This window comes from Meles meles, chromosome 14, assembly GCF_922984935.1.
Source record: "Meles meles chromosome 14, mMelMel3.1 paternal haplotype, whole genome shotgun sequence".
Taxonomy (NCBI): Eukaryota; Metazoa; Chordata; class Mammalia; order Carnivora; family Mustelidae; genus Meles; species Meles meles.
In genome coordinates, this window is record NC_060079.1 from 71,659,583 (window position 1) to 71,685,086 (window position 25,504).

The 25,504-nt window shown below is 39.9% G+C and overlaps 1 protein-coding gene across 5 annotated transcripts in view; it reads right to left on the reverse strand.

Moving 5' to 3' along the window:
• UGGT2 (UDP-glucose glycoprotein glucosyltransferase 2) overlaps positions 1–25,504 on the reverse strand; it is a 197,136-nt gene that overhangs the window by 97,175 nt on the left and 74,457 nt on the right. For all 5 annotated transcript variants that reach the window (XM_045978339.1, XM_045978338.1, XM_045978337.1 and 2 more), the window contains exons 11-15: positions 23,392–23,483; positions 17,983–18,133; positions 6,380–6,499; positions 5,432–5,517; positions 4,555–4,690 (exon numbers count right to left, since the gene is read on the reverse strand). In XM_045978339.1, coding sequence (XP_045834295.1) covers positions 4,555–4,690; positions 5,432–5,517; positions 6,380–6,499; positions 17,983–18,133; positions 23,392–23,483 — 585 coding nt within the window. The remainder of the gene's footprint in view (positions 1–4,554; positions 4,691–5,431; positions 5,518–6,379; positions 6,500–17,982; positions 18,134–23,391; positions 23,484–25,504) is intronic.

Consider the following 25,504-nt stretch of genomic DNA (forward strand, 5'->3'; position numbering starts at 1 on the left):
TCGCTTAAATCATTATTGCCAGAGACAGTCCTCATATGAGGGCAGACAAAGCCCCATGTTATTCCTCATGATAAGGAACCAGCATTCTTCCTTTCCCTCTTCTCACTGTAAACCAGATGACCTATTCCTTGGAGAAAAGGCTCAGATCTATAATTAGATCCCACAGTTTAGTTTTACAAGCTCCTCAATTTATAGGCAAGTTTCCTCCTCATATCAAGCAGAGCATGCTATGATCTTAGTAACTGAAAAAATAAAAAGCAAAAAATGTTAGCCTTCTGTAAAACATAAATAGGGTTTAGAAACAATGAGATTTTGAATAAAGCAAAAATCATATATGAAAAGTTAGTAAGATTAGTCATCGTACAAATTAGTCATTTTAAAATAGTAGATATTCTTAAGCTAAGGCAGCTAGAATGTCTAGCATGAACTACTTATATAATGATTCAACCTTAGACATTTAAAAAATTTTAAGACTTACATAACTTGGTAAACAAAAACAGTAATTAGGGGTCTTCATATACATTTTATTTATTTTCCCCTTTTTTTAGCTTCATTAAGGTGTAACTGACAATAACACAGTAACACATTTACAACATACAACACGATGGCTTGATGAACGCACGCAGCGTGATGGGACTCCCACCGTCGAATTAACTAATATATCCATCACCTCACACATATTTTTCTTTCTTTTTTGGTGAGAACCTTCAGATTTTACTCTTAGCAAATTTCAGTGCTATAGTACAGCATTATCAACCACAGTCACCATGCTGGACATGGGGGTCCAGAACTTACTCCTACTGTAACTGCAAGTTTGTGCCTCTGACCAACATTTCCCCATTTTGCCCACCCCCCGACCAACCACTTTTCTACTGTTCCTAGGAGTTCAGCTTTTGTAGATTCCACGTACATGTGGTATTAGATAGCATTCATCTTTCTTTGTCTGATATATTTCACTTGGCCTAACATCTTCCAGGTTCATCCACGTTGTCACAATTGGCAGGATTTCCTTCTTTTTAAAGTCTGAATGATATTCTGAGGTATGTATACATATATACCACATATTTGTTCATCCACCCACTGATGGCTGCTTAAGTCATTTCCATACACCTCGGCTGTTGTGACTAATGCGGCAATAAACATGAGCGTACAGGTACCTGTTTGAGATACTGATTTCATTTCCTTTGGAAACAGCTGAAGTGGGATTGCTGGTTCATACTGTCATCCTATTTTAAATTTCTTGAGGAAGCTCCAGACTGTTTTCCATAATGGCTGCACCAGTTATATTCCCAGAGGGCTCCCTCCTCTCTACATCATGCCAGCATTTGGCATCTTGTTTGTCTGGTAATAGAACCCCCTACAGGTGTGAGGTGACAGCTCATTGTGGGTTTTGATTTGCATTTCCCTGGTGATTAATCAAGTTGAGCACCTTTTCACATATCTGCTGATCATCTGTATGTCTTCTTTGGAAAAATATCCATTGAGATCTATTGTCCCTTTTTAAAAATAATTTTTTAAAAAGATTTTTTATTTTATTTATTTGACAGAGAGAGAGAGATCACAAGTAGGCAGGGAGGCAGGCAGAGAAAGAGGGGGAAGCAAGCTCCCTGCTGAGCAGAGAGCCTGATGCGGGGCTCGATCCCAGGACCTTGAGATCATGACCTGAGCCGAAGGCAGAGGCTTAACCCACCGAGCCACCCAGGCGTCCCTACTGTCCATTTTTTAATTGGGTTATTATTTAATATTATTTTGCTATTGAGTTATATGAATTCCTGATTATTTTGGACATTAGCTCCTTACTGAATAGGTAGTTTGCAAATATTTTCTCCTGTTCCACAGTTGCCATTTCGTTGCCCTTTCGATGGTTTCCTTTGCTGTGCAGATGCATTTTATTTTTATATAAACCCTGTTTATTTCTTTTGTTACCTTTGATTTTGTTGTTAAATCCAAAAAATCATCACCAAGATCAATGTCAAGGAGCTTGCCCCTGTGTTTCCTTTCAGGAAAGTTTCACGTCCTATGCGCAACCTTTTATCTGTTTTGAGTTGACCTCTGTGCATGGTATAAGACAGGGAGCCAATGCCGTCATTTTGCATTTGGATATCCAGCTGCGCCAATTTACTACAATCTACTCCCTCCTACTCCTAACTTAATGTTGACAAAATACCGAATTTTTAGTTCCAAAACAGATCCATCCAATCCTCTGTTCCTTTGTACAATTACGGTGATATGTATTATAACTATATGTTAAAATGTTTTATTCAATCTTGTGCAATTTAAACACAATAAAATATATTCTTATAGCCTTTTGTATGTACCCATATATTTACATTTTATTTAAAGCTACCATTTCATTTCTTCCTGTGAATGTGAGTTACCATCTGGTGTCGCTTCCTCTCAGCCTGAAGGATTTCCTTTAGCATTTCTTTTAACGCAGCAAGAATTCTCTCCATCTCTACTTGTGAATATTTTTATTTTGATCTTTTTGCAAGGATCATAGTTCATGTTAGCTCTTGTTCAACTTCTGAAAACTGACTTATGTCATGTATCTCATTGTTTTATACTTACATACTGTGAGAAAGTTAATCTGTTGACAATTACCCCAACATAGCCAAAGTTGAAGGCTTAAAGTATTTCTGCATTCTCAAACATGCATTCAACAAATATTCATCAAGGACGTAACATGTATTTTTTTTTAATCTTAATTTTGCAAGGTAGGAAGAGAAAATTAAATTAGTAAGTTTTCATAGCCACTGTGGAGAGCTGAGATACACAGTCTTATTGCTTTACTCTAAAAATACTATACTGACTCTACCATAATTCTTTATCACAAGTCAAAAATGTTCACATACTTAAAATTTTGAACTTCTACTATATTCCTCTTTTTCCTGATACTGTATTTTCAAATTATCTAATTTAGATAAAATAATTTGCTCATTAAAAGTAATGAAACAATATTAAAGAGATTTTATAACTCACGTATTTTACTAAAAAGCTGATTTTGCTCTAATTATTCTAAATTAGTGAGACTAAGTCATCTGAAGGATACAATACAACACATTCCCAATACAACACATTCCCAATAGAAGTTTAGCTCAATCATGTTTTGGTTTTCTAGGGGCTACAAAAATTCTCGGGTTGACGCATACATAGTTTGAATCACCACCAACATTTGCACACTTCAGACTGTGATGGATTCTAGTATGCTTTATGTATTCCTTCCTCACGCACTTTCCCCACTCTTTCCTCAAATTGCTTAGTACAACCGGTCGGCTACGGCACATAATGAATACTTCCATGGCGCGTTGTATTGAAACCTATGGTTTCAAGTGTAATCTGGTTTTCCAAGATATTACAGTACCACCCTGAACATCACAGCAGATAATTCAAAAGGCCAGTGATTGCAAAGTATGAAGGCACATGCAAATTTATGTCTGATGCAAAGCGCCTCCAGAATAGTCAGTGGAGAGAACTGAGATAACTTAGGGTAAGGAGAATTTCAAAAGGTCATCAAGTTTCTTAGTTTTGACTACGGTATCAATCCCTTCACCATAAGGTAGCCAGACTTCAATAAAAGCTATGTCAGTCTAAGTCTTTTATAAATTGTTACACCAATCAGTTAATAAAAGTAATAGCCTGAGATACAAAATTGACATGTAACCTCCAGCACTATTTTACAGAACAGAACGTATCCCCATGTCACTGAGGCACTGGTAGTTTCTGTGCCCAGGACAGTGAGTTCACGAGGTATTTAGTGGCTTTCCCAGGAGCTGTGGGAGCAGGGCAGGGAGTACACAGGGCTTTGGTCATTGCACATTCTCACTTTGAAGAAGAACCATTCCTTGTTATAATAGTGGGTGAAAGCGAAAGACCAGTCAATTTTAAAATGAACAAAAGCTAGTTTCTAAGCTATGGTCTGACTTTCTTAATAATAACAATACAGGTCTTTAATACATCTATTTCCACAATGGGCCATAACAGTTTCAAAACCTTAACTATGAAATAATCTTCCCATTTCGTATTGCTCCTTATCAATTTCTTGCAATTTCTAACTTTTTTTTATACAATCTCTTTGTCAAATTCAGTACTCATCCTGCTATTTCTACCTAATCTCCTGTCATGAAGTGATCTCCTCCTCCTTTGAAATTCTCTAAGAAGGGTCTACATACTTTGTCACTTAGAATATTTAAGTTTGCAGTAATCTGTTTTATTCATGATTTTTTCAAGACCTCATTCAGGAATTCCTCCCTGACTCATCATTTTCTAGGAGTATGTTTTCCTTTAAACTTACATATACAATTTAAATTCCATTAGCAGCTGGAGAAACTCAAGCAAATTCATCTATTTTGGCAGCGTGTCAGCTGACTAATTTATGAAGTGGGGACATAACGTATTTCAGTTGGGAGCTGCAAGAATCAAATTCATTGTCTATATTGAGCCCCATGATCGTTTCTTACAAACTTTGAAAAGTAAGATAATAAATGATAATAATTACAGTAATACTGCAGAAAAACCCACTATACAGTCTAAAGAAACGATACCTAGTGCACTCACTTGTACTATGGAAATAAATGCTTGCGAGACATCACGTTCTTCCGCAATATAGTTGAAAGCTCGCCAAAGAGCAACGCCGACGTCATCTGCTCCATCAACTTCATCATCTGTGTTAACAATGAACACAAAACCAATTCTGGGAAAAGAAGGTGAATAAGGAATGTCACAATTACCCCTTGAATCACAACCAACCACGATTTTTCAGCATTACTAGACTATAACATCTAGATGGAGTGTGTTAATAGGGGGGGATGAGGGAGTATTATATTGAAAAGGTTTGATTCGTAATGTCTAGTCACCAACATCTGCCTGTCTAATGGATTCTTCCGAACTGTCAAACTCTCTGGTGGTGAAATTATTAAATGACCATGTTTTTCCAGAAAAATAAAGGGAAAGTATTAACACAACCTCAGGGAAATGGATCCACCTTTAAGCACCCAAAGTGATCAGACCATTCTCTTGGGAAATGAATGTGGTTAACGAGATGATTCAGCAGTTCTGAATAACGATTCTATCATAAAGGTCAATGATGTTTCACAACACTGTGGTGTTGTGTCAGGCGTTATTAAAGACCACCACTGCGGGGCACCTAGGTGGCTCAGTGGGTTAAGCCTCTGCTTTCTGCTCAGGTCATGATCTCAGGGTCCTGGGATCAAGTCCTGCATTGGGCTCTCTGCTCAGCAGGGAGCCTGCTTCCTCCTCTCTCTCTCTGCCTGCCTCTCTGCCTACTTCTGATCTCTCTCTGCCAAATAAATTAAAAATAAAACAAAACAAAAAAAACCACTGCTTTCAATTCCACGTGAGTACTCTGCAGTACAACATGAACATCACTGCCTTTCCTTCAGTTGACCGTGTAATGTTATAAATTGACAATTACCGAAGAGGAATTTTATGATAATAGAAAAGTTCAGCAAGTTTTACAAAATCCAAGGTATATTCTTGAGCAGGATCAATAAACAGAACCTAAAAGAAAGCATACAGTTTATAATCACTATTTTGTTTAAACATTTTGGACTTTTCATGAAATTCAAGTGTAGTCTAGTTTCTGTCACGAAAAGTATGAAATTCAAGGTGCCATTTTTTCTAAAGAAATGTCCAGCAATTCTAAGGAATTTTATATAAGAAGAAATTTCATAGGTAATAAAGGATTTCTAAAAGCTGCACATCTGAATAATACATGGAATTTAATATCAGATCACTCACCCTTTTTTTGAAGCACAGCACAAAGTAAAATTTCAAAATAACGAGTGAAATACCTTATTCTAAATGTGCATTGGATTTTCTGTAATTTTTTTAAAAAAAGATAGTAACTGAATTTTGAAAAAAATAGCATTAATATAACTGCCCTCTTTACACTGCTATAGGAAATAATATATTCACTTTCTTTGTGGAAAAAAAAATAAAGCCCTAGCTAAGAAATTCCACACATTTCACAGTTGTATATTTAATATTATCACAATGAACTCAAATGCGTAGATGATAAAGCAATATTCACACATTTTCCCTGAAATGTACTAAACTTTAATCTTTAATTAGTTCTTATTAGTTCTAGAAGGAAAAAAGTTCAATCAAATTCCTTTCAGAAAATGTGACCATAACTCACCAATGTCATATCAGAACTACAAAAGCACATCTAAGGAGGAGGCAGATTTTGTGGCATTGCTGGCTTTGGATGTCCGGCCGGCCATGCCGCCGCACACTTGCCGCATCAGGCAAGCATCTTCCTCCGTGTTACACAGATGCCTCTTCACCAAGAAGGGGGTAATCCAAAAAGAATGCTGATACCTTCATACAAGATGTATACAAAATGTCATATAAAACTCACCAAATTATGAAAATTACGCCTTACAGAAGGTATAGTTCCAGGGAACACGGGCTTCAGAAGCTCCTGGCAACTTGCAGGCCATGTGACATACAAATCATCATTTTCTAGGTCATTAATCCACTAGAGAAGAATCCAAAAATCTGTGAAAGCTATATTAAGCTAATATTTAAATCATTTCCAAAGCCAGTTTTCACTCTTTCAAAGTAAAAATACACAGAAATTTCTATATTTCTGAATAAACATAAGAAGCCAGTTGAATATTCTTTAAAGTAAGGAATATATGATGTGCAACAATTTTATATTCCCATGGTCTTTTAGATTAAGCCTGACCCTCCTCCCAGAACAATTGACTTCTATTCATGTTCGGCTTTCATATTAAAAATTGTACAGAAATTACTCTCCATAAACCATGTGGCAGAGACTAAGTGTTTATCTTAATTATCAGCAGTATAGGTCCTCCATCTCCCTTCTCCAATTTTAATGCTCAGACATAAGGAAAATGAAACATGACACCTTGAATGTTCGATTCTAATCAAGAGCTATTGGTTTCCACTAGACTAAGTCACCTGCCTGAAATAATGGTAAGAGCTGGGAAGACATAAACCACGGTTTAGACACATGGAGGTAGGGTCAACCAATTATCAAGAGTCAACGAGTTACAAGGCAGGAAGCTTGTGCTGAAGGCAGGAAGCTCCATTCTATCCCTAGGGACATTTTCCAAGTTGCAGCCTGGAAGAACTCATTCAAACAGAAAGTGACAGTCATATTGGGCTGCAAAGACAGGAGTCAAAATTAGGGTTGTCTAAATTGTAAGAGTTGAGGGGGCAGGGAAATCCAGGAGAGGGGGCAGTGCAGGGAAGAAATCACAGTTCCTGTCTCTATATAAATTCCTCTCATTTGCTGACTAGGAACCTGCATGTACCCATGGCAACAGCCCCGTCCCAATACCATAAAAAAAAAAAAAAAAAAAAAAAAGAAGAGCCAGGGGGAAACAGACACTGGGACTTTGAAGCTGCAGCCACGACACAGTAATGAGACAGAAGTTGAAGTGTGAAGTGCTAAGGCTTTGGCAAACGCTGTTCTTTAATTTGAGAAACCGACAGGGCTAGCTGCCAGGTGTAAGACACAAAGAGGAAGAGCTCCCACGAAGCCCAGAAACGTGCCTCGACTGAGCCAGGTGAGGTTTGGTACTCGGGCTGCCATGGCAAACCTGACAAGCGTTTGCTTCTGTAACTTTGCAGAGGCAATTTCAGGCTCCTCTCAAAAACTGCCATGCAAAGGAAAAAAAGGACTAGATATTAAAATACAAGAGAAAAAGCAGGCAATATATAGGGACTTAGACAAGGATTTTAAAATAATAATGATTATTATATATATATATATCTTAAAAAGAACAAAAATAGATGGAAAGATGGAAAATGTTAAGAGAACTAAACATCCATTATAAGAAGAGCCAAAGGGATATCTAGATTTTAAAACTCTGTAATTAAGAACTGTAAGAACTTCTAAAGAAGATAACTGCAGAGCGGACATGGAGGAAGACAGTGATAGTCGACTGGATGACAGAGCAATACAAAGTATATTAACTCAAGTGCACAGAGAAAAGAAACATTGCAAAATCAGAGGGAAGGGTGAGAGAGATGAACGACAGAGGCATGCGGTCTAGTGAGTGCCGCTGACCATCCCAGAGGAGAGCAGAGAGGAGATCAGTGGTGCCCAAGAACTCAGGTGGCCTGTGCAGTGGTCCAGACACGAGGTTTTGGGGAGTATTTAACCAGGTCAGAAGCAGGGGCTTCAGAGGGAAGACTGAAATCGCTTTGCACAGGCCCAGAGACTGAACTGCCCTTTTTTTTTTTTATTCGTTTGTTTATTTACAGCATAACAGTGTTCATTGTTTTGGCATCACACCCAGTGCTCCATGCAGTACGTGCCCTCCCTATTACCCACCACCTGGTTCCTCAACCTCCACCCCCCCGCCCCTTCAAAACCCTCTGGTTGTTTTTCAGAGTCCATAGTCTCTCATGGTTCATCTCCCCTTCCAGTTTCCCTCAACTCCCTCTCCTCTCCATCTCCCCATGTCCTCCATGTTATTTGTTATGCTCCACAAATAAGTGAGACCATATGATACTTGACTCTCTCTGCTTGACTTATTTCGCTCAGCATAATCTCTTCCAGTCCCGTCCATGTTGCTACAAAAGTTGGGTATTCATCCTTTCTGATGGAGGCATAATACTCCATTGTGTATATGTACCACATCTTCCTTATCCATTCATCCGTTGAAGGGCATCTTGGTTCTTTCCACAGTTTGGCGACCGTAGCCATTGCTGCAATAAACATTGGGGTACAGATGGCCCTTCTTTTCTCTACATCTGTATCTTTGGGGTAAATACCCAGCAGTGCAATTGCAGGGCCATAGGGAAGCTCTATTCTTAATTTCTTCAGGAGTCTCCACACTGTTCTCCAAAGTGGCTGCACTAACTTGCATTCCCACCAACAGTAAGAGGGTTCCCCTTTCTCCACATCCTCTCCAACACACGTTGTTTCCTGTCTTGCTAATTTTGGCCATTCGAACTGGTGTCAGGTGGTATCTCAATGTGGTTTTAATTTGAATCTCCCTGATGGCTAGTGATGATGAACATTTTTTCATGTGTCTAATAGCCATTTGTATGTCTTTGTTGGAGAAGTGTCTGTTCATATCTTCTGCCCATTTTTCGATATGATTATCTGTTTTGTGTGTGTTGAGTTTGAGAAGTTCTTTATAGATCCTGGATATCAACCTTTTGTCTGTACTGTCATTTGCAAATATCTTCTCCCATTCCGTGGGTTGCCTTTTTGTTTTGTTGACTGTTTCCTTTGCTGTGCAGAAACTTTTGATCTTGATGAAGTCCCAGAAGTTCATTTTTGCTTTTGTTTCCTTGGCCTTTGGAGACATATCTTGAAAGAAGTTGCTGTGGCTGATATCGAAGAGGTTACTGCCTATGTTCTCCTCTAGGATTCTGATAGATTCCTGTCTCACGTTGAGGTCTTTTATCCATTTCGAGTTTATCTTTGTGTATGGTGTAAGAGAATGTTCAAGTTTCATTCTTCTACATATCGCTGTCCAGTTTTCCCAGCACCATTTATTGAAGAGACTGTCTTTTTTCCATTGAATATTTTTTCCTGTTTTGTCGAAGATTATTTCACCATAGAGTTGAGGGTCCATATCTGGGCTCTCCACTCTGTTCCACTGGTCCATGTGTCTGTTTTTATGCCAGTACCACGCTGTCTTGGTGATCACAGCTTTGTAGTAAAGCTTGAAATCGGGTAACGTGATGCCGCCAGTTTTGTTTTTGTTTTTCAACATTTCCTTAGCAATTCGGGGTCTCTTCTGATTCCATACAAATTTTAGGATTATTTGCTCCAGCTCTTTGAAAAATACTGGTGGAATTTTGATCGGAATGGCATTAAAAGTATAGACTGCTCTAGGCAGTATAGACATTTTAACAATGTTTATTCTTCCAATCCAAGAGCATGGAACAGTCTTCCATCTTTTTGTGTCTTCTTCAATTTCTTTCATGAGTGTTCTGTAGTTCCTCGAGTACAGGTCCTTTACCTCTTTGGTTAGGTGTATTCCCAGGTATCTTATGGTTCTTGGTGCTATAGTAAATGGAATCGATTCTCTAATTTCCCTTTCTGTATTTTCATTGTTAGTGTATAAGAAAGCCACTGATTTCTGTACATTGACTTTGTATCCTGCCACGTTACTGAATTGCTGTATGAGTTCTAGTAGTTTGGGGGTGGAGTCTTTGGGGTTTTCCATATAAAGAATCATGTCATCTGCGAAGAGAGAGAGTTTGACTTCTTCCTTGCCAATTTGGATACCTTTTATTTCTCTTTGTTGTCTGATTGCCGTTGCTAGAACTTCTAATACTATGTTGAACAAGAGTGGTGAGAGTGGGCATCCTTGTCGTGTTCCTGATCTCAACGGGAAGGCTGCAAGCTTTTTCCCATTGAGGATGATATTTGCTGTGGGTCTTTCATAGATAGATTTTATGAATGAACTGCCCATTTTTGACTCTCAGGTAAATTTACAGAAGCAGCAACGCTATCTGGAAGAGCGGCCTCCTAGAGCTGCATGCAGAACCGGCTGACCGTGACATGACACTCCAGTGATCTGCCGTCATTTGTTTTGTTGGCCATATTCTGGCCTCTATCTACTGCACTACCAAGAGACTGAAGAAAAGACTTTGTTGTTAATAGATTAGAACGTGTAAGACATTCTCTTCACTGTCCAAGGAGCTACAAAGTTTAGCAGATGGACATAAGATGGGTCATGGTGTTAGTGGATGGCTTTCTGAGAGATGCGAATAACTTAAAAAATGTAAAATTGACATCTTTTGGATTTTCTCTAGGGAGTGACATCAGCTAAAATGGCTAAGAAATTTCAAAACTCCATCTGGACACAAAAGCAGTAAGAAACTAGAAAATCGAGGGGAACTCAACATTTTAAGAACTATGAAAACTAACCAAAATTGAAAACTTGCAGCAACCTTGAGAGCATTTATTCAAGAAAAATGGCTGAGTCTCAGTCAGAACTGCAAGATATGTGGTGTGAAACTTATCCTGGTCCCATCTCGTGCTCCCAAGCTTATCAGTGGCCTTGAAAATGACAGCCCCGATTCCAGTATCAATACTGGAGAAAGCAGAACAGACCACATTCTGAAAGGATTTTAATTCTTGTTTGAACTGCCTGTTGACTCCCCAGAAAACCCACTAAAAAGGTTTGTCTATATCCTAACTCATACCAGTGTTAGAGTTCCTACCCCATTTTGTGGAAAATAGTTATAGGCAAATGCTTTAGTTGCTCCTGCCTGCAGCAACAGAAAACCCTTGGGACAAAAGCAGAGCAACCAAAATCTAATGAGAAAGGCTGGGGACCGAGATGTTTTGGGAAACAGGGCTTTGAGAAGTTCTGAAGTATTCCTAGGATTCTAAAAGGTCGTGCACATGCCCAGGGAAGACTGAAAAGCCCCAGGTTCCCTCCTCTGGTTCACTCTGAAGCTCTGTGTAAGCAACAATTGAAGGCTGAGGTGGATGCAAGCTGCCTGGCTGAGGGTCCGACATGGGCGGCTTCCTGCATGTTCCCTCCCCCACCACAGGCCATGTGCCACACAAACACACAGAGCCCCTATGCAAGACTGGGAGTTCTGGGGTCCAGGCATTTAAGTAAATCTCTGTCTCATACTGAGTAGATGACTCGGCAGACTAACAGATTTCTGTGGCCACACATAAGAAAGAACACAGGCTTTAAAAATTAGTTCAGAGAAGTCACTAAACAAGTAACAAAACAACAACAAAACAGCAAGAACAACCCCAGGGAAGGTGAGAATCTGACTTTCAGAAGTGCCATACTGTAATATTCAAAATGCCCAGTTTTCAATAAAAAATTAAGAGGCACTGAAAAATCCTAAAACAAACGTAAGAAAACAATTCTATTTATAATAGCAGCAGGAAGGATAAAATACTTAGAAATAGGTTTAACAAGTATGAGACTTGCATACTGAAAGCTACAAAAGCTACATCACTGAAATAAAGATCTGAATAAATGGAAAGACATCCCATATTCATGGATCAGAAGGGTCAATTTATTAAAATGCTGATATTCCTTAAGTTATCTTTGTATTCAATGAAATGCCAATAAAAATTCCAACTATCTTTTTTCCAGAAATGGACAAGCTGATGCTGTAATCATAATGAAAGCAAGAGTCGTAGGACTGCCAAGATAATCTTGAAAAAGGACAAAGGGTAAACCCAGTGTCTGTGGTGGGGCCCACTGTCAGTAGCAAGTTGCATCCTTAACCTGGATAAAGAAATCATTTCCTCTTCCTGTGCTGATTGCTGTTTATCAGTTTTGAATCTTACCACTGTCATCTTGGTGACAAAAATGGAGAATGAGAATTGTTTTGAGAGAATGACAAATGGCTAGGGTGACTTGGGAAATTTCAGGAAAAGGAAATCAAAGAAAATGATCATAAGCACCTCAGGAATATGGCTACAGCATGGATACCACAGGGCAGAAAACGGAAAGCTGTCGTTCGGGGCAGGGTAATTAGGTGGAATATGACTGAAGCCCCCTCCACTGTGGGTGGTCTGGCACAGAGGACTGAAAAGCAATTATAATCCAAAGGAGCCAAACATACAATCATATAGTTGTTTTACTGACTTTAACAAAATACTAGTGAAACCTGAGGTGCTGTGGCAAGGCTCGAAACAGCAAATTAAACTACATAAAATTTAAATTGTGTCTTCTGATGTCTGGCACAGAGAAACCTAGAATGGTTAACCAGGGATGGGAGAATACCCAATGACTCTCTTGAGTTTTTACTCAACTGTTAAGCAAGCAACTTTTAAGAAAAAAACTGCCAAGGTTTGTTTTGGGGGAGGGTATAAATACAGAAGTCAGAAGAATGTAACTCAGTGACCCAGCTTTCTCTGTGAAGACAAAAAGTGGAGAGACAGATTCAGGGGGAGAAAAAGAATGAAAAGCACAGTATTGCTTTCATTCTTGAATAACTCTCTCTTAGCATTAAGATAGCCAACAGATTTTCTGACTGCTTCCTATGGGATAGGCCTTGATGGATGCTGAGGATATTTAACCAACTCCTGGTTTTTGTGCAGCTTACACTCCACTGGAGGAAGATTCTACATAAACAAATAAATGCATATCATATTGGGTGGTAGCAAATGCTATGAAGCCAGAGTCAAGCTGAAGTGTGAGGTAACTGCATTGCTGCTCTAACAGACCAAGGTGAAAAGGGTGCTCAGAACTCAGGGCTCTGCATTTTGTGCAGTTAATTTTTTTTTTTTTTTTAAGTACGTTCCACACCCAGTGTTGAACCCAACATGGGGCTTGAACTCACGACCCTGGGATCAAGACCTGGGCTGAGATCAAAAACAGGATGCTCAACAGACAGAGCCACCCAGGTACCCTGTGCCAATTCATTTTTTTAAAGGAATCTAGAGAATAAAGTGTCACACATAATTATCTACAGAAAGAGGGCACTTTCCAAGTGGAAAAACAAAAGCATTTAATTAAGACACAAACCCTCCATTAATACTATGCAAAAAAAAGATATTTAAAACATTAAGCTATTATTTAGTCTTAAAAAAGAATAAAATTCGGATACATACTACAACATGGACAAACCTTGACAACAGTATGCCTAATGAAATACCCCAGGCAGGAATGGACAAATAGTATGTATTTTTACGAAGCACTTAGAAAAGGCAAATCAGTAGGGACAGAAAGTAGAACTGAGGTTACCAGAGAGCTTGCGGAGAAGGGAGTGGGGAGTTATTGCTTCATGGGTACAGTTTCTGTTGGGAATGATGAAAAGGTTCTGGGAAAATGGATCCTGCTAATGATTTTACAACACTGTGTATGTACTTAATGCCAGCAAGTCACATACTTAAAAAGGTTAAAAGGGCGTATCTATCTTATATATATTTTACTTCAATAAAAAAATTACTTCCCGACACTCTTAGTGAGAATGGAAAAGAACACCTCATCAGGCGTCCAAGAGCTGGGCCAGGGTCAGAGCCCTTTCAGCAGAGCAGTCGGGGGAGCGGACCAAGCTTGGGTGATGGGGACCGCAGCAGGGCTACTCCTCCCCCGGCAATGACTGGCCTCTGCCGCCAACCTGGGAGGACCAGGATGTTACTTTACAAATGGAGCTGCAAAGTTTCCTTATAGATATATTTCTTCCCCAGAGTAGTCTTGAAACTTACTGCCCTCCTTTCCTTACCATGGCCCATGTTCTCAAGTGCTCTTCTACAAATGCTTAAAATTAAGCATAAATGCTTAAAATAAAAGTCCCAAAGTATTAAGATTACTAACACGGTCATTTCTTTTTCTGATAAAACCTTTTTAGAGAAGACATTTGTTAATTGAGCTTAAAGATATCCAAGTTAAAGTAAACACCGGCCAGTGACAGAATATGCTCTCAAGAGCAGGAAAACAGTAACAATGAACATTTATAACGAGGCACTTAGTGCTCTGGAAAATACAGTGGTAACTAATTCAGAACTTATGTAACTTGTCCGGAGTCTGAGGTCTTCATGACTCAGGAAATATACAGCATTTCGTTGGTGCCGTTATCCTTCCATGATTACGGAACATTTCCAAGATAATCTTTTAAATTTTTATATGAGACAATTAGCAAGATGGTCAGAGATGTTTTTTCCCTTTTTTTTTTTCCTGATCATGTAAGTCATACATACCCATTGCTAAAAATTTGGAATTTTCATAAGAGTATGAAGAAAAAAACCCAACTACCTATGAAACCATATCACCCATTAATAACAACATTTTGATTTATTTCATCTGGATCTTCCGTCCATCTTTTCACATGATAGTATCATGTAATATAATTCTGTAATTTCTTACTTAACATGCAAGAACAGCCACTGTTCCTGGTTGTTAAAGCATGATTATAAGCATAATTCTGATGTCTGAGTAATGTACCTGAGCACATGGATATACAATTTACAATATTTCTGTTATATATTTAACTCATTTCAATTTTGTTTTAAGAATACGCAGTGATGATCATATCTTTGGGAATAAATAATTTTCTCCATTTCCTACTATTTCTTGATAGTGGTTTCCAGTGGAATTACTTAGATCAAAAGCTGTCAATGCTGGAAGGACGCCATAACCATGACTGCTTCCAAGTCTGCTCCAATTTCTACTCTTTCCGGGCATCCTTCTATCCTTCTGCATTTTCTCAGTTAAGCTGCATTCTTTTTTTTTTTTAATGGTTAGTAAAAAATAGCTAAGTAGTAAAGACATTAATTTTTATGTTAATACGAATAAATCACCATGTCTTCCAAATGGTTTTTGGAAATAAAGCTTTGATCTGCTTACTGTCACTTCAAACCTATTCTAAGGTCTTATTGATTAAAATGCTGTTTTGGAAGAGTTTTACTTACATAATCTGCCATGTGATACTTTTATTTTCTCATTTTTTTTTTTTAAATTTATTTGACAGAGAGATCACAAGCAGGCAGAGAGGCGGGCAGAGAGAGAGGAGGAAGCAGGCTCCCCACTGATCAGAGAGCCCGAAGCAGAGCTCGATCCCAGGACCCTGAGATCATGACCTGAGCCGAAGGCAGAGGCTTAACCCACTGAGTCACCCAGGCACCCCTATTTTCTCATTTCTAATAGTTATACTTTTTACACTAATGTTAAATCAAAATGGTGATATGGACATATTTATATTGATTATACTGTAATTAGAATGCTCTCAGAGTTTCATTGTTAAAAATTAGTTTTATGTTGGTTTGAGATACATATTTACTTATTTGTTCAAAGAATATTTATGTTTATTGAGTACCCTCTAAAACCAGGGACTGAATGGTAAGAAAAAAAAATGGATAAAATTGCTACTTTCAAAGATGTTTATATAGTCTAGTAAGAAAAAAGACATCCAGAATGGCTAAAATTAACAAGTCAGGAAATGACAGATGCTGTCAAGGATGCGGAGAAAGGGGAACCCTCCTACACTGTTGGTGGGAATGCAAGCTGGTGCAACCACTCTGGAAAACAGCATGGAGGTTCCTCAAAATGTTGAAAATAGACCTACAACCCAGCAATTGCACTACTGGGTATTTACCCTAAAGACACAAAAGTAGTGATCCGAAGGGGCACGTGCACCCGAATGTTTATAGCAGCAATGTCAACGATAGCCAAACTATGGAAAGAACCTAGATGTCCATCAACAGATGAATGGATAGAGACGATGTGTATATATATACAATGGAACACTATGCAGTCATCAAAAGAAATGAAATCTTGCCATTTGCGATGATGAGGATGGAACTAGAAGGTATTATGCCTAGAGAAATAGGTCAATCAGAGAAAGACAATTATCATATGATCTCCCTGATATGAGGAAGTTGAGAGGCAATGTGGAGGGTCTGGGGGATAGGAAGGGAATAAATGAAAGATGGGATCGGGAGGGAGACAAACCCTAAGAGACTCTTAATCTCACAAAACAAACGGGGGGTTGCTGGGGGGAGGTGGAGTAGGGAGAGGGTGGTTGGGTTATGGACACTGGGGAAGGTATGTGCTATGGTGAGTGCTGTGAAGTGTGTAAACCTGGCGATTCACAGACCTGTACCGCTGGGGCTAATAATACATTATATGTTAATGAAAAAATAAAAAATTTTAAAAAAAAGAAAAAAAAATCAAAGAATCACAGGAGAAAATGATAAAATTATAATAATTCACTGTGCAAAGTATATGGAAGGACTGGTAGTTCTGTAACGTGATAAAAATGTATGTATACATATACACACACGTTTGTGTGTGTGTGTGCGCACACGTGTGTGTATGTTGGGGTGTAAGGTTAACTCAGCTGGCCAGCTTGCTCACACCTTGCATATTCCCTAGAACGACCTGCTTCTGTGACAAAGGCTCTAGGTTAGCTTCTGAGAACTCACTCTTGAAATGTTCCGACAGAGTTTCTCCCACGCTGAGGGTCTTGCTACACGCTGTGGAGGTTTGTACGGAGTTTCTGGGAACATTGGGATGAACCTGAGCTTTCCTCTGAGGGTCTGGAGCTTCAGGGACTGAGATCAGTCACATGGGCATTATATGCTCATAGGACAGACCCCTTTCCGAGCCCTGTACTCCCAGCTCCAGCTAGCCTGGCACAGATCGTCACACGAGATCAAGCACATCGTCTACGACTGCATGAGGAGCCCCTTCTTGGAAACTCCCTCCTGGTTTCCTCTGGACTTTGCCTCATGTTCTTTCTCCCTCCGCTGATACTGCTTGTGTTCTGCTGCTCTGACAGACTGTAACCATGACTGTAACAACTTCTACCTCCTGAGCACTTTTGGCACATCACTGGGCCTGAGGCTGACCCTGGGGCTTCTCGATACAGTGCATCTACGACCATTTTCCAACCTGGGTAGCTGAGGTCAGCTTCTCTCAGAAGTACAGTCTGGAGCAGAAGCCTGAAGACAGAATGGGAGCTGACTGGCTAGAGAGGGGAAACACTGCTTTCCCAGTATGAGAGAAGGGAAAGAGGCAAGAGGAGTACTTCACAGTCTGAGAAATGAGGGGAGGGAGGTGGCCACGGACAGCCTGACTGGCCACACTGAGGATGGGACCGCATCCCGGCTGCAAGCAGGGGTGAGGTAAGCAGACTCCCAGTTCCCGCAGGCAGCAGCACAGACCAGAACGATCGAAGGCCCCGCGAGCCAGCCAGGCAGGGTTCTCACCATACTAGGTGGTATTCTTACATTCTTCAGATTCTAATTATTTGCTGTTTTGCTGTTGTTCTTCATGGGGTTACTTGGTTGTTTGTGTTTGTTTTTAAAGCTGGAAAGGATCCTGAAGGAGGGAGTTCTTGAGAGGAAATGCAGAGAACAGGAAGAAGGGGAGAGAAGATAAGAGAATGAGAGGCGGATGATTCTGTATTTTTACCTTTTTTTTTTCACTGAGTTCTCCTGCAGCCTCTTTCAAAATGCTTGAATTTATTTGAAAGCAGTATTTGGTTTAATGCTAAGTCTTAAATCTGAAGTTTTTAAAAACAAAGAATCACATGAGCACTTACCACTATAGAAGAATGCCTAATGTCTAATGCATAGGTATGGTCCAAAACATGTGAGTTTAATTTTAAAAATTTGCTAACATCTCCTTTGATGATCCCAAGATTGCGGAGGCCATTCATCATTTTTCCTTCTAGTTTCAGCATATCCAAAAGACTTTAAAGAAAAAAAAAAAGTTTTATTTTGATTTGCCAAGTTAAAAAAAAAACCCTTTAAAGTTTATAGCTGTCTTAAGCCTCAGAAATGAATTTTACTGGTATTTTTAATAATAGCGGGAAAAATATTATTAAACTCATTAACAAATAAGACGAGGAGTTCTAATTAGTTACCTAGGGTAAACTCAGGTTGACTTTTTTGTGTGTAGTGATAAGATCTTAATATTCAAGAAGTAAGGCAACAGGTATATTTATTACATTCTTTTTTTTTTTTTAAAGATTTTATTCATTTATTTGAGAGAGAGAGATCACAAGTAGGTAGAGAGGCAGACAGAGAAACAGGGGAAGCAGGCTCTCCACCGAGCAGAGAGCCCGATGCAGGGCTTGACCCCAGGACCCTGAGACCATGACCTGAGCCGAAGGCAGAGGCTTTAACCCCCTGAGCCACCCAGGAGCCCCTGTTTACAACATTCTTAAGGAAAGAAGTGAAGATATGCTCGCTCACATGAAAGGAACAGTACAGTATGTTACTCTTTTGGTAAATCTACTATTAAAACAAGGTAAGATCAAATAGGACCTAAAATACAAAATTTTAGCACAGAAAAAGAGCCATTAAAGCATGGAAGTTCACATCTGTTTAGAACACATATTAAAATTTCGAATCATACATATAATACTCTGAGAGCGCTTAAACATGACAGAAAATATTATAGCTAAAAAATAACATCAACAAATAATCCTACTGGCAGAAAGTCTGGGCAGTTTGAGTCTTTGAGTTTCTACAAAAGAAGCTCACATGTGTGCCAGATAGGTGCCTCGGTCCCGCAGCTGTTGCAGAGCGGGGATGTGAATGCTGTGGGAAGATAGCACCTCCCTGTAGCTGTAAGGCTTTACGGATTGTGGTCAAGTGTGCTTGTGTTTGGAAAAGTAAAAGTTTACGAGGCAAGGAAAGACGTTATTACTTTTTGAAACTGAGTGTTAAAATGCATATTTATAATATTTAACTTAATTGCCTCCTTAAAAAACATCCAATCATGGAAATCACTTCGCTTTTCAGAAATGAACAGAATCAGAATAAAGCAATATATAGATTTTAGAAGACCATTCTCAGGGAGGTCTATAGAAATCTACATTTATTTTTATTTTTAAGCATTTTATTTAGGGGCACCTGGGTGGTTCCAGTCGGTTAAGCATCTGCCTTTGGCTCAGGTCATGATCTGGGGTCCTGGGATCGAGCCCCCATGATTCTCCCTTTCCTCCCCACTCCTACTCTGTCATTATCTCTGTCCCTATCTCTGTCTCTCTCCCTCTCAAATACTTTTTTTTTTTTAATTTATAGAGGCACCCCTAGAGATCTATGTTTAGTATATGTGCTGCCGAAGCGAGCACGAGATCTGTGTTTAAAAAGTAGAGATACAATACCTGAACTTGTACAGAACTTTTTTTTTTAAAAATAAGTGTTTCAAGCTGGCCTGGATGACTAACTCTGAAGGTCTGTATCCTAAGGCAGTTCTGACCACTACCTTACAAAGCACACTTTTCAGCCTCCCCTCCAACCTATTAGAGGATAAGTGTGGTAAAAAGAGCACTAGCTTAAATGCCACAAATCACCCTTCTAAGAACAATATTTAGTCTGTAGTACAATGTGACTTCATGTTATGACATTAAGACGTTAAGACGTAATTTATGCAACAGTATGTTAAGACGTAATGAAGTTCTTAACCCCTTTGGTCTAAGTTCTCTTACGTGTAAAATAAGAATTCTGGATTGCACTGCCAATGTTCTCACCATTTTATGATGCTTACTGATCAGACACTTTTTGGGGGCAACAGAACTTTAATCTTCCCCATAGCTTTTGTATCTACCATCTTTGCAATTTCAACCTAGTTTCCAAGGAAAACCATCAATGGAAAAACCAGACGGAGTTACAGGGTACATCGGAGAGAGCATGGGATTTTGAATCCTGCTACTATTTGCCAGCTGTGCCCCTGTCTTTGTGTTGCGTTTGAGTCCTCGTTTCCCCATCTAAAAAACAGAATGTCGAGAATCCCTTTATAAGGCATTAAGATTAAATTAATTCACTATGGGGCGCACAGCTGCCCTCAATAAGCATGTTTCTTCCTTGCTCTTTTTAAATCTTGAATTTGGGCTACCAATAAAAAAAAATGGCTCTTTAAATGTGCTAGGCCTATTTATCAGGAAAACTTATATCTCTGGATTTTGAAAAAATTAATATAATTTCTCATGCCTCTCTTTAAAATAGTTACTATTTTTAGATTTGCTTAGAACCCTTCCCTGGCTTCTCCTGCCCTTGAGAGGAAAGGTGAAAATCCGAAGCCTGGTGGCATAGTCTGCCCCTTGCCCACCTGTGTGACCGCAGCTTATTCCAGCTCCTCCTCCCTCCACAGCCTGGCCACAGGACTGGATTTTCATCTTCTCACATGGCCCACTGCTTGCAGAACCCCTACTCTGCCTGATCCGTCCTTTAAGTGTTGGTTTAAATGATCCCATCCTTGAAGAAATTGGACATTCCCCATGTTTCATCAAGAGCACTTTAGGGGCACCTGGGTGGCTCAGTGGGTTGAAGCCTCTGCCTTCGGCTCAGGTCCTGATCCCAGGGTCCCGGGATCGAGCCCCGCATCGGGCTCTCTGCTCGCCAGGGGGCCTGCTTCCTCCTCTCTCTCTGCCTGCCTCTCTGCCTACTTGTGATCTCTGTCTGTCAAATAAATAAATCAAATCTTTTAAAAAAGAGAAAAAAGCTACTTTAAATCTCTGGAGTTCTACACTCCCAGAGCCCTGCAAACCTTCCTGTACTATCATTACGTATCGACTATCTGTTATCCCACCAGACCGCTTATTTCTGTTGTCTTCACCACTACACCCCAACACCTACCAGTTTCTATAGCACAGTAGGCACTCAGATATTCACTGAGCTGCATTGTAATATTGTTTTATAATCCTGAATTTTAATGTTTCATGCATTACAAATACATATTTTATCAGGAGCCCCAGAGGACTCGGAGCCAGACAACTTCATTAAGATACAGAGAAAAACCACACAAGTAGGGATCTCAAGATACTTCTGTTATGTCTTTCTGTCTGGTAGATATACTGTGGGGAGATGCTCAAGCAGGACAGGTTGGCTATCAAAATGATTAACATCCACTTTGTACCAGTTTGTCTGCTCAAATCTGTGGTTGAGGTGATTATGGTTAGAGAAAGAGATGTGTCAGTGGCTCTAGAGTAGAGAATGTGAGACAGCATTTATGGACCTCCTCAAGTCTACTCGGCCCTACCTGCCTTCCTCCTGGGTCACGGCCACGGCCTCCCGCTGCTAAACTTCTAGGGGATGAGAGCCAGGCTTGGACCTGGCCTTGGACTCAAGCAGTGCTGACCAGACTCATGGAGGCTCCGGCTCCTCCCACTACATCCAGGGACCAAAGGCAAAGACTGCATCCGTCCCCTACAACCCAAAATGCAGTGAGAGACGGGCGCTAGGAACGAAGTGTAAAATAATTCCTCACTCCCTTTCGTTCCCTAAACAGGGAATTGTGCAGTACTAGTCCCATGGGACCTCTCTCTGGATCTAGGATATAACCTCAGTAACATGTCATTTTCTTTTTTTTTTTTTTAAAGATTTTATTTATTTATTCTGGCAGAGAAAGATCACAAGCAGGCAGAGAGGCAGGCAGAGAGAGAGGAGGAAGCAGGCTCCTTGCCGAGCAGAGAGCCCGATGCGGGACTCAATCCCAGGACCCTGAGATCATGACCTGAGCCGAAGGCAGCGGCTTAACCCACTGAGGCACCCAGGCGCCCTAACATGTCATTTTCCTTCCTTCTCCTCTTTCCTGAAGCATTTTCTTTTAGGCTCCACACTGATTTTATTCTCCAGATTCTGATTTCTTTCTGGGAATTGATTTTATGCCAGAAGTGTCAGAAGATACAAACACCCTCACATCTTGTCCTCCTGGAAGGGCCTTAGATGAGCTGCGGCCAGTGATCACATCCGTCAGGAACAAAATGTGTCCCAAGTCGTGCAGATCGCCACCGACCAGCTGGCTGAGCTAAGGGGTCTGTGTTTCCTGAATAACCTACAGCCTTTCTAAGTAACTGGGCAAAACGTTCCCGCTACGAAAACCTTCCCAAAATCTACCCACCAACTTACTCCCTCTCTTGAACCCATTCTCACCATTCCTGAGCACAGATGGAATTCCTGTCCTACTGAGGCTTGCAGGCCAGCAACTAACAATGGCTCTGCCCCTGCTGTGGAGAGGGCTTACCCTGTGTATCTTGGTTTTCATTTTTCCCAAGGATCTAACTAAATAAAGAGAAAAGCCTCATTTGCACTACTGCATTTCTCAGTCTTTCCTACATTTTCCTACTCCTCCTCAACTGGTAAGAAAATGAAATAAACATTTAATTAATTGAAGTTCAATGACAGTATATTCAATTGAATTAAAATTGAATATCTGAACTAAGTATCACGTTTACTAAATTTACCTTATAAATACTAATTTTAAAAGTAGCTGCATGCTTCTCTTTAAAAGTAAAATAATGTCAGTTTGGTTTTTCTTGTTTGGCCCATGAGTAATTTGTGGATCAGTGCTCATGACAAATATGACTTTCGAATTTTGCCCTAGAGCATTTTTTAAAAAGATTTTATTTGAGAGAGAGAGACAGAGAGAGACAGAGAGAAAGAGAGGACACATGAGCAGTGACCAGCTGAGCTACTGAAGCGCCCCTGCTCTAGGGCATTTTGGAAGAATATTTTTGGACCTATGAAAACAGGTAACACCCTGAATGCTACAATTTCAAATATCCTTTCTGACAAATACAAGCACTTTAAACTCTTTCTTTTAATTCCATTCTTCTGGGAAAATGCCTTGTGTTCCTTTCAGTTCATTCTGGAGGGTAGAGTCCCTGCCTGCTCAGCACAGTCCCATGAACTGCCCTGCTAAAGGACAGACTGTAAGGAAAGAGTTTCCAACAATGCAGCAAGTACAGATGCAAGGTTTAGAAACTTCAGTTTTCAGATCTGAGCACATGTCCCCAGGGTCTCTCCCAGGCCTGCATTCTAAGACACTTGAGAGTTTTCTAGCAAAGTAACAGAACCGTTTTGAACAAAAATATGTATTTGCTTTACTTTTAAAGTGATTACCTGCATTTTGGGAAACACTAAATTCACAATATTTTCCTTCATATAAATTATAGTTTCTATCAGTAATAGAAATAACTAAAACAAAATAATAAAACACTTACCTAAAAGGATCGTAAGCACTCACATCAATACGAAGTCCATTGATGAAGAGACAAGCATCACCTGGCTGAATTTCAAACCTATCATGAAGACCCTTGAAAGAGAGCAGGGTAATAGTTAGCCAAGTCATATAACAACAGCAACCTGTGCCTGAAGTCGGCAAACTTCTACAGTCACAGAGTAAATATTTTAGGTTTTGCTGGCCATGTTGTCTCTGTTGCAGCCACTCAACTCTTTCCCGTAACACAAAAGCAGCCACAGACAACATGCAAACAAACGGGCGGGCCCAGGTTCCAGTAAACCTTGACTTTATGAAAACAGGTGGATCCAATCCAGAGGCTGGATTGGGCCTCTACGTGCTTAAGCAGCCTGCTTACCCCTAAGCTAAGTGATGGAAATCTCATGATAGCTTAGAGACACAAATACCTGGATATTCTGATACATGTTTCTGCAATATGTATTAAAGTTCTAGCTCTAGGACAATTACCTACCTAATACATCTTGTATCGTGTGTGTGTGTGTAGGCACACACATACTTAGAATATGATAGTTGCCACACTCCCAGTCCTTACTATCACAGACTCAAAACTTTGGTGGGTTTGGAAATATCAGTTGGAGATCACTCCAAATTCACGTAGGTTCCCATTAAAGCAGTGTCTCAATGTTCATCTTTTTTTCATTCAGTACATGCAGAGCGTATCTGAAACACTTAGATTTTCTATGAGCTAGAAACCACTCCAGGGACTAGAGCAGGAACAGAAGTAAAGAATGTAAAGCTCTTGCCAGTACAGCATAGTTACCAAGATAGTGGGGAGGGGGTCATATCCACTTTAAATCCTAGTCTTGCCATTTAGTCACGGTAAGAGTTGGACCAAGTTACTTTGCTTCCATATGTCTCCGTTTCGTCATCTGGAAAATGGAATACTTGCTTCTCTCTCACAGGTCGTAAAGAATCAATGTGATCTCTATCTGTGTCTAGTCACACATGCAGCACTCACAGGTGAAGCTGTCATTACTGTTAGGGCAGGCAGATTCGTTTAGAAGGAAAAACAGCGGTTGATATCAATTATTCTAGAAAGGCAGGTGAAGCAAGTAACAAGAAGAGATTCAGAAAAGGTTTGGAAGAGTTGAATTTTTCTGTGTGTTATCACTCACCACAACAGGTTACATAAAGAAAAGGGAGAGAGGATCTAAATTTGTAACAGGAAAGAAAGTAATTCCACTTGATTTATACAGAATACTAGCAAGAGATTAAACATGAGAAGATTCATAGGTGAAACGCTGATTTATCTTTAACTATTTCTGTGATTTCTATCACTTATTCTAAGAAATCTGCATTCTAACTCCAAAATCTACAGATGCCTAATGAACTCACTGCTTATTTTCCCAAAACTTGCACAGAATTCTCATATGCACTGTGTCAAGCTCTCTCCAGCACCTAATTCGTTTTAGGCATCTCAACGATAAGGAGAAAGCACGTCAAGCACATAGATCTATACTGAACTATTTCCCTCTACAAGACTGATGCCAGCCACAGGGTCTTGAACAAAGATAGTCGAAACAGGGTAACCAATTGAACTCATGGATCTGACTGCTGAAATACTGTTCGTCTACTGGAGACTGCTGCTGACAAATTCTTTCTCCTTCCCCTCAGAGGAGTAAGCCTTAAATCCTGGAAAATTACCCAAGTGTACAATTTAAGATAGGTTTTTGCAAATCAAGAGGTTACGACTTCAGTTTCCAACAATATGATGAACCACAGATTCTGAAATCCTACTAAAAAAATGTTAGATTAAAATATTAATAATGCCCTCTAAATAGATGGTTTAGTTTTTAAAAGTAAAGACTTCGTGTAAGGGCAGAGAAGTAGTAGGAATATGAGTCCGAGGATAGAAGCAAACACTGAAGGCTCCAAGGAAATCTCAAGCTTCCTAGGCAGCCTAAAGCTTGGGGCTTGCAGGGCTGATCTCAAAAGGACGAGAGGCAAAGCCTTGGGCCCACTCAGAGCAGGGAGAAGGGTCAGAGATATCCTGTGCAAACAAATGAAAGGTGTGAAAGGTGATCTAGAAAACAAACTGCCCTGAAGAAACAGCATAGAAGCTTGCTGGTCTCACC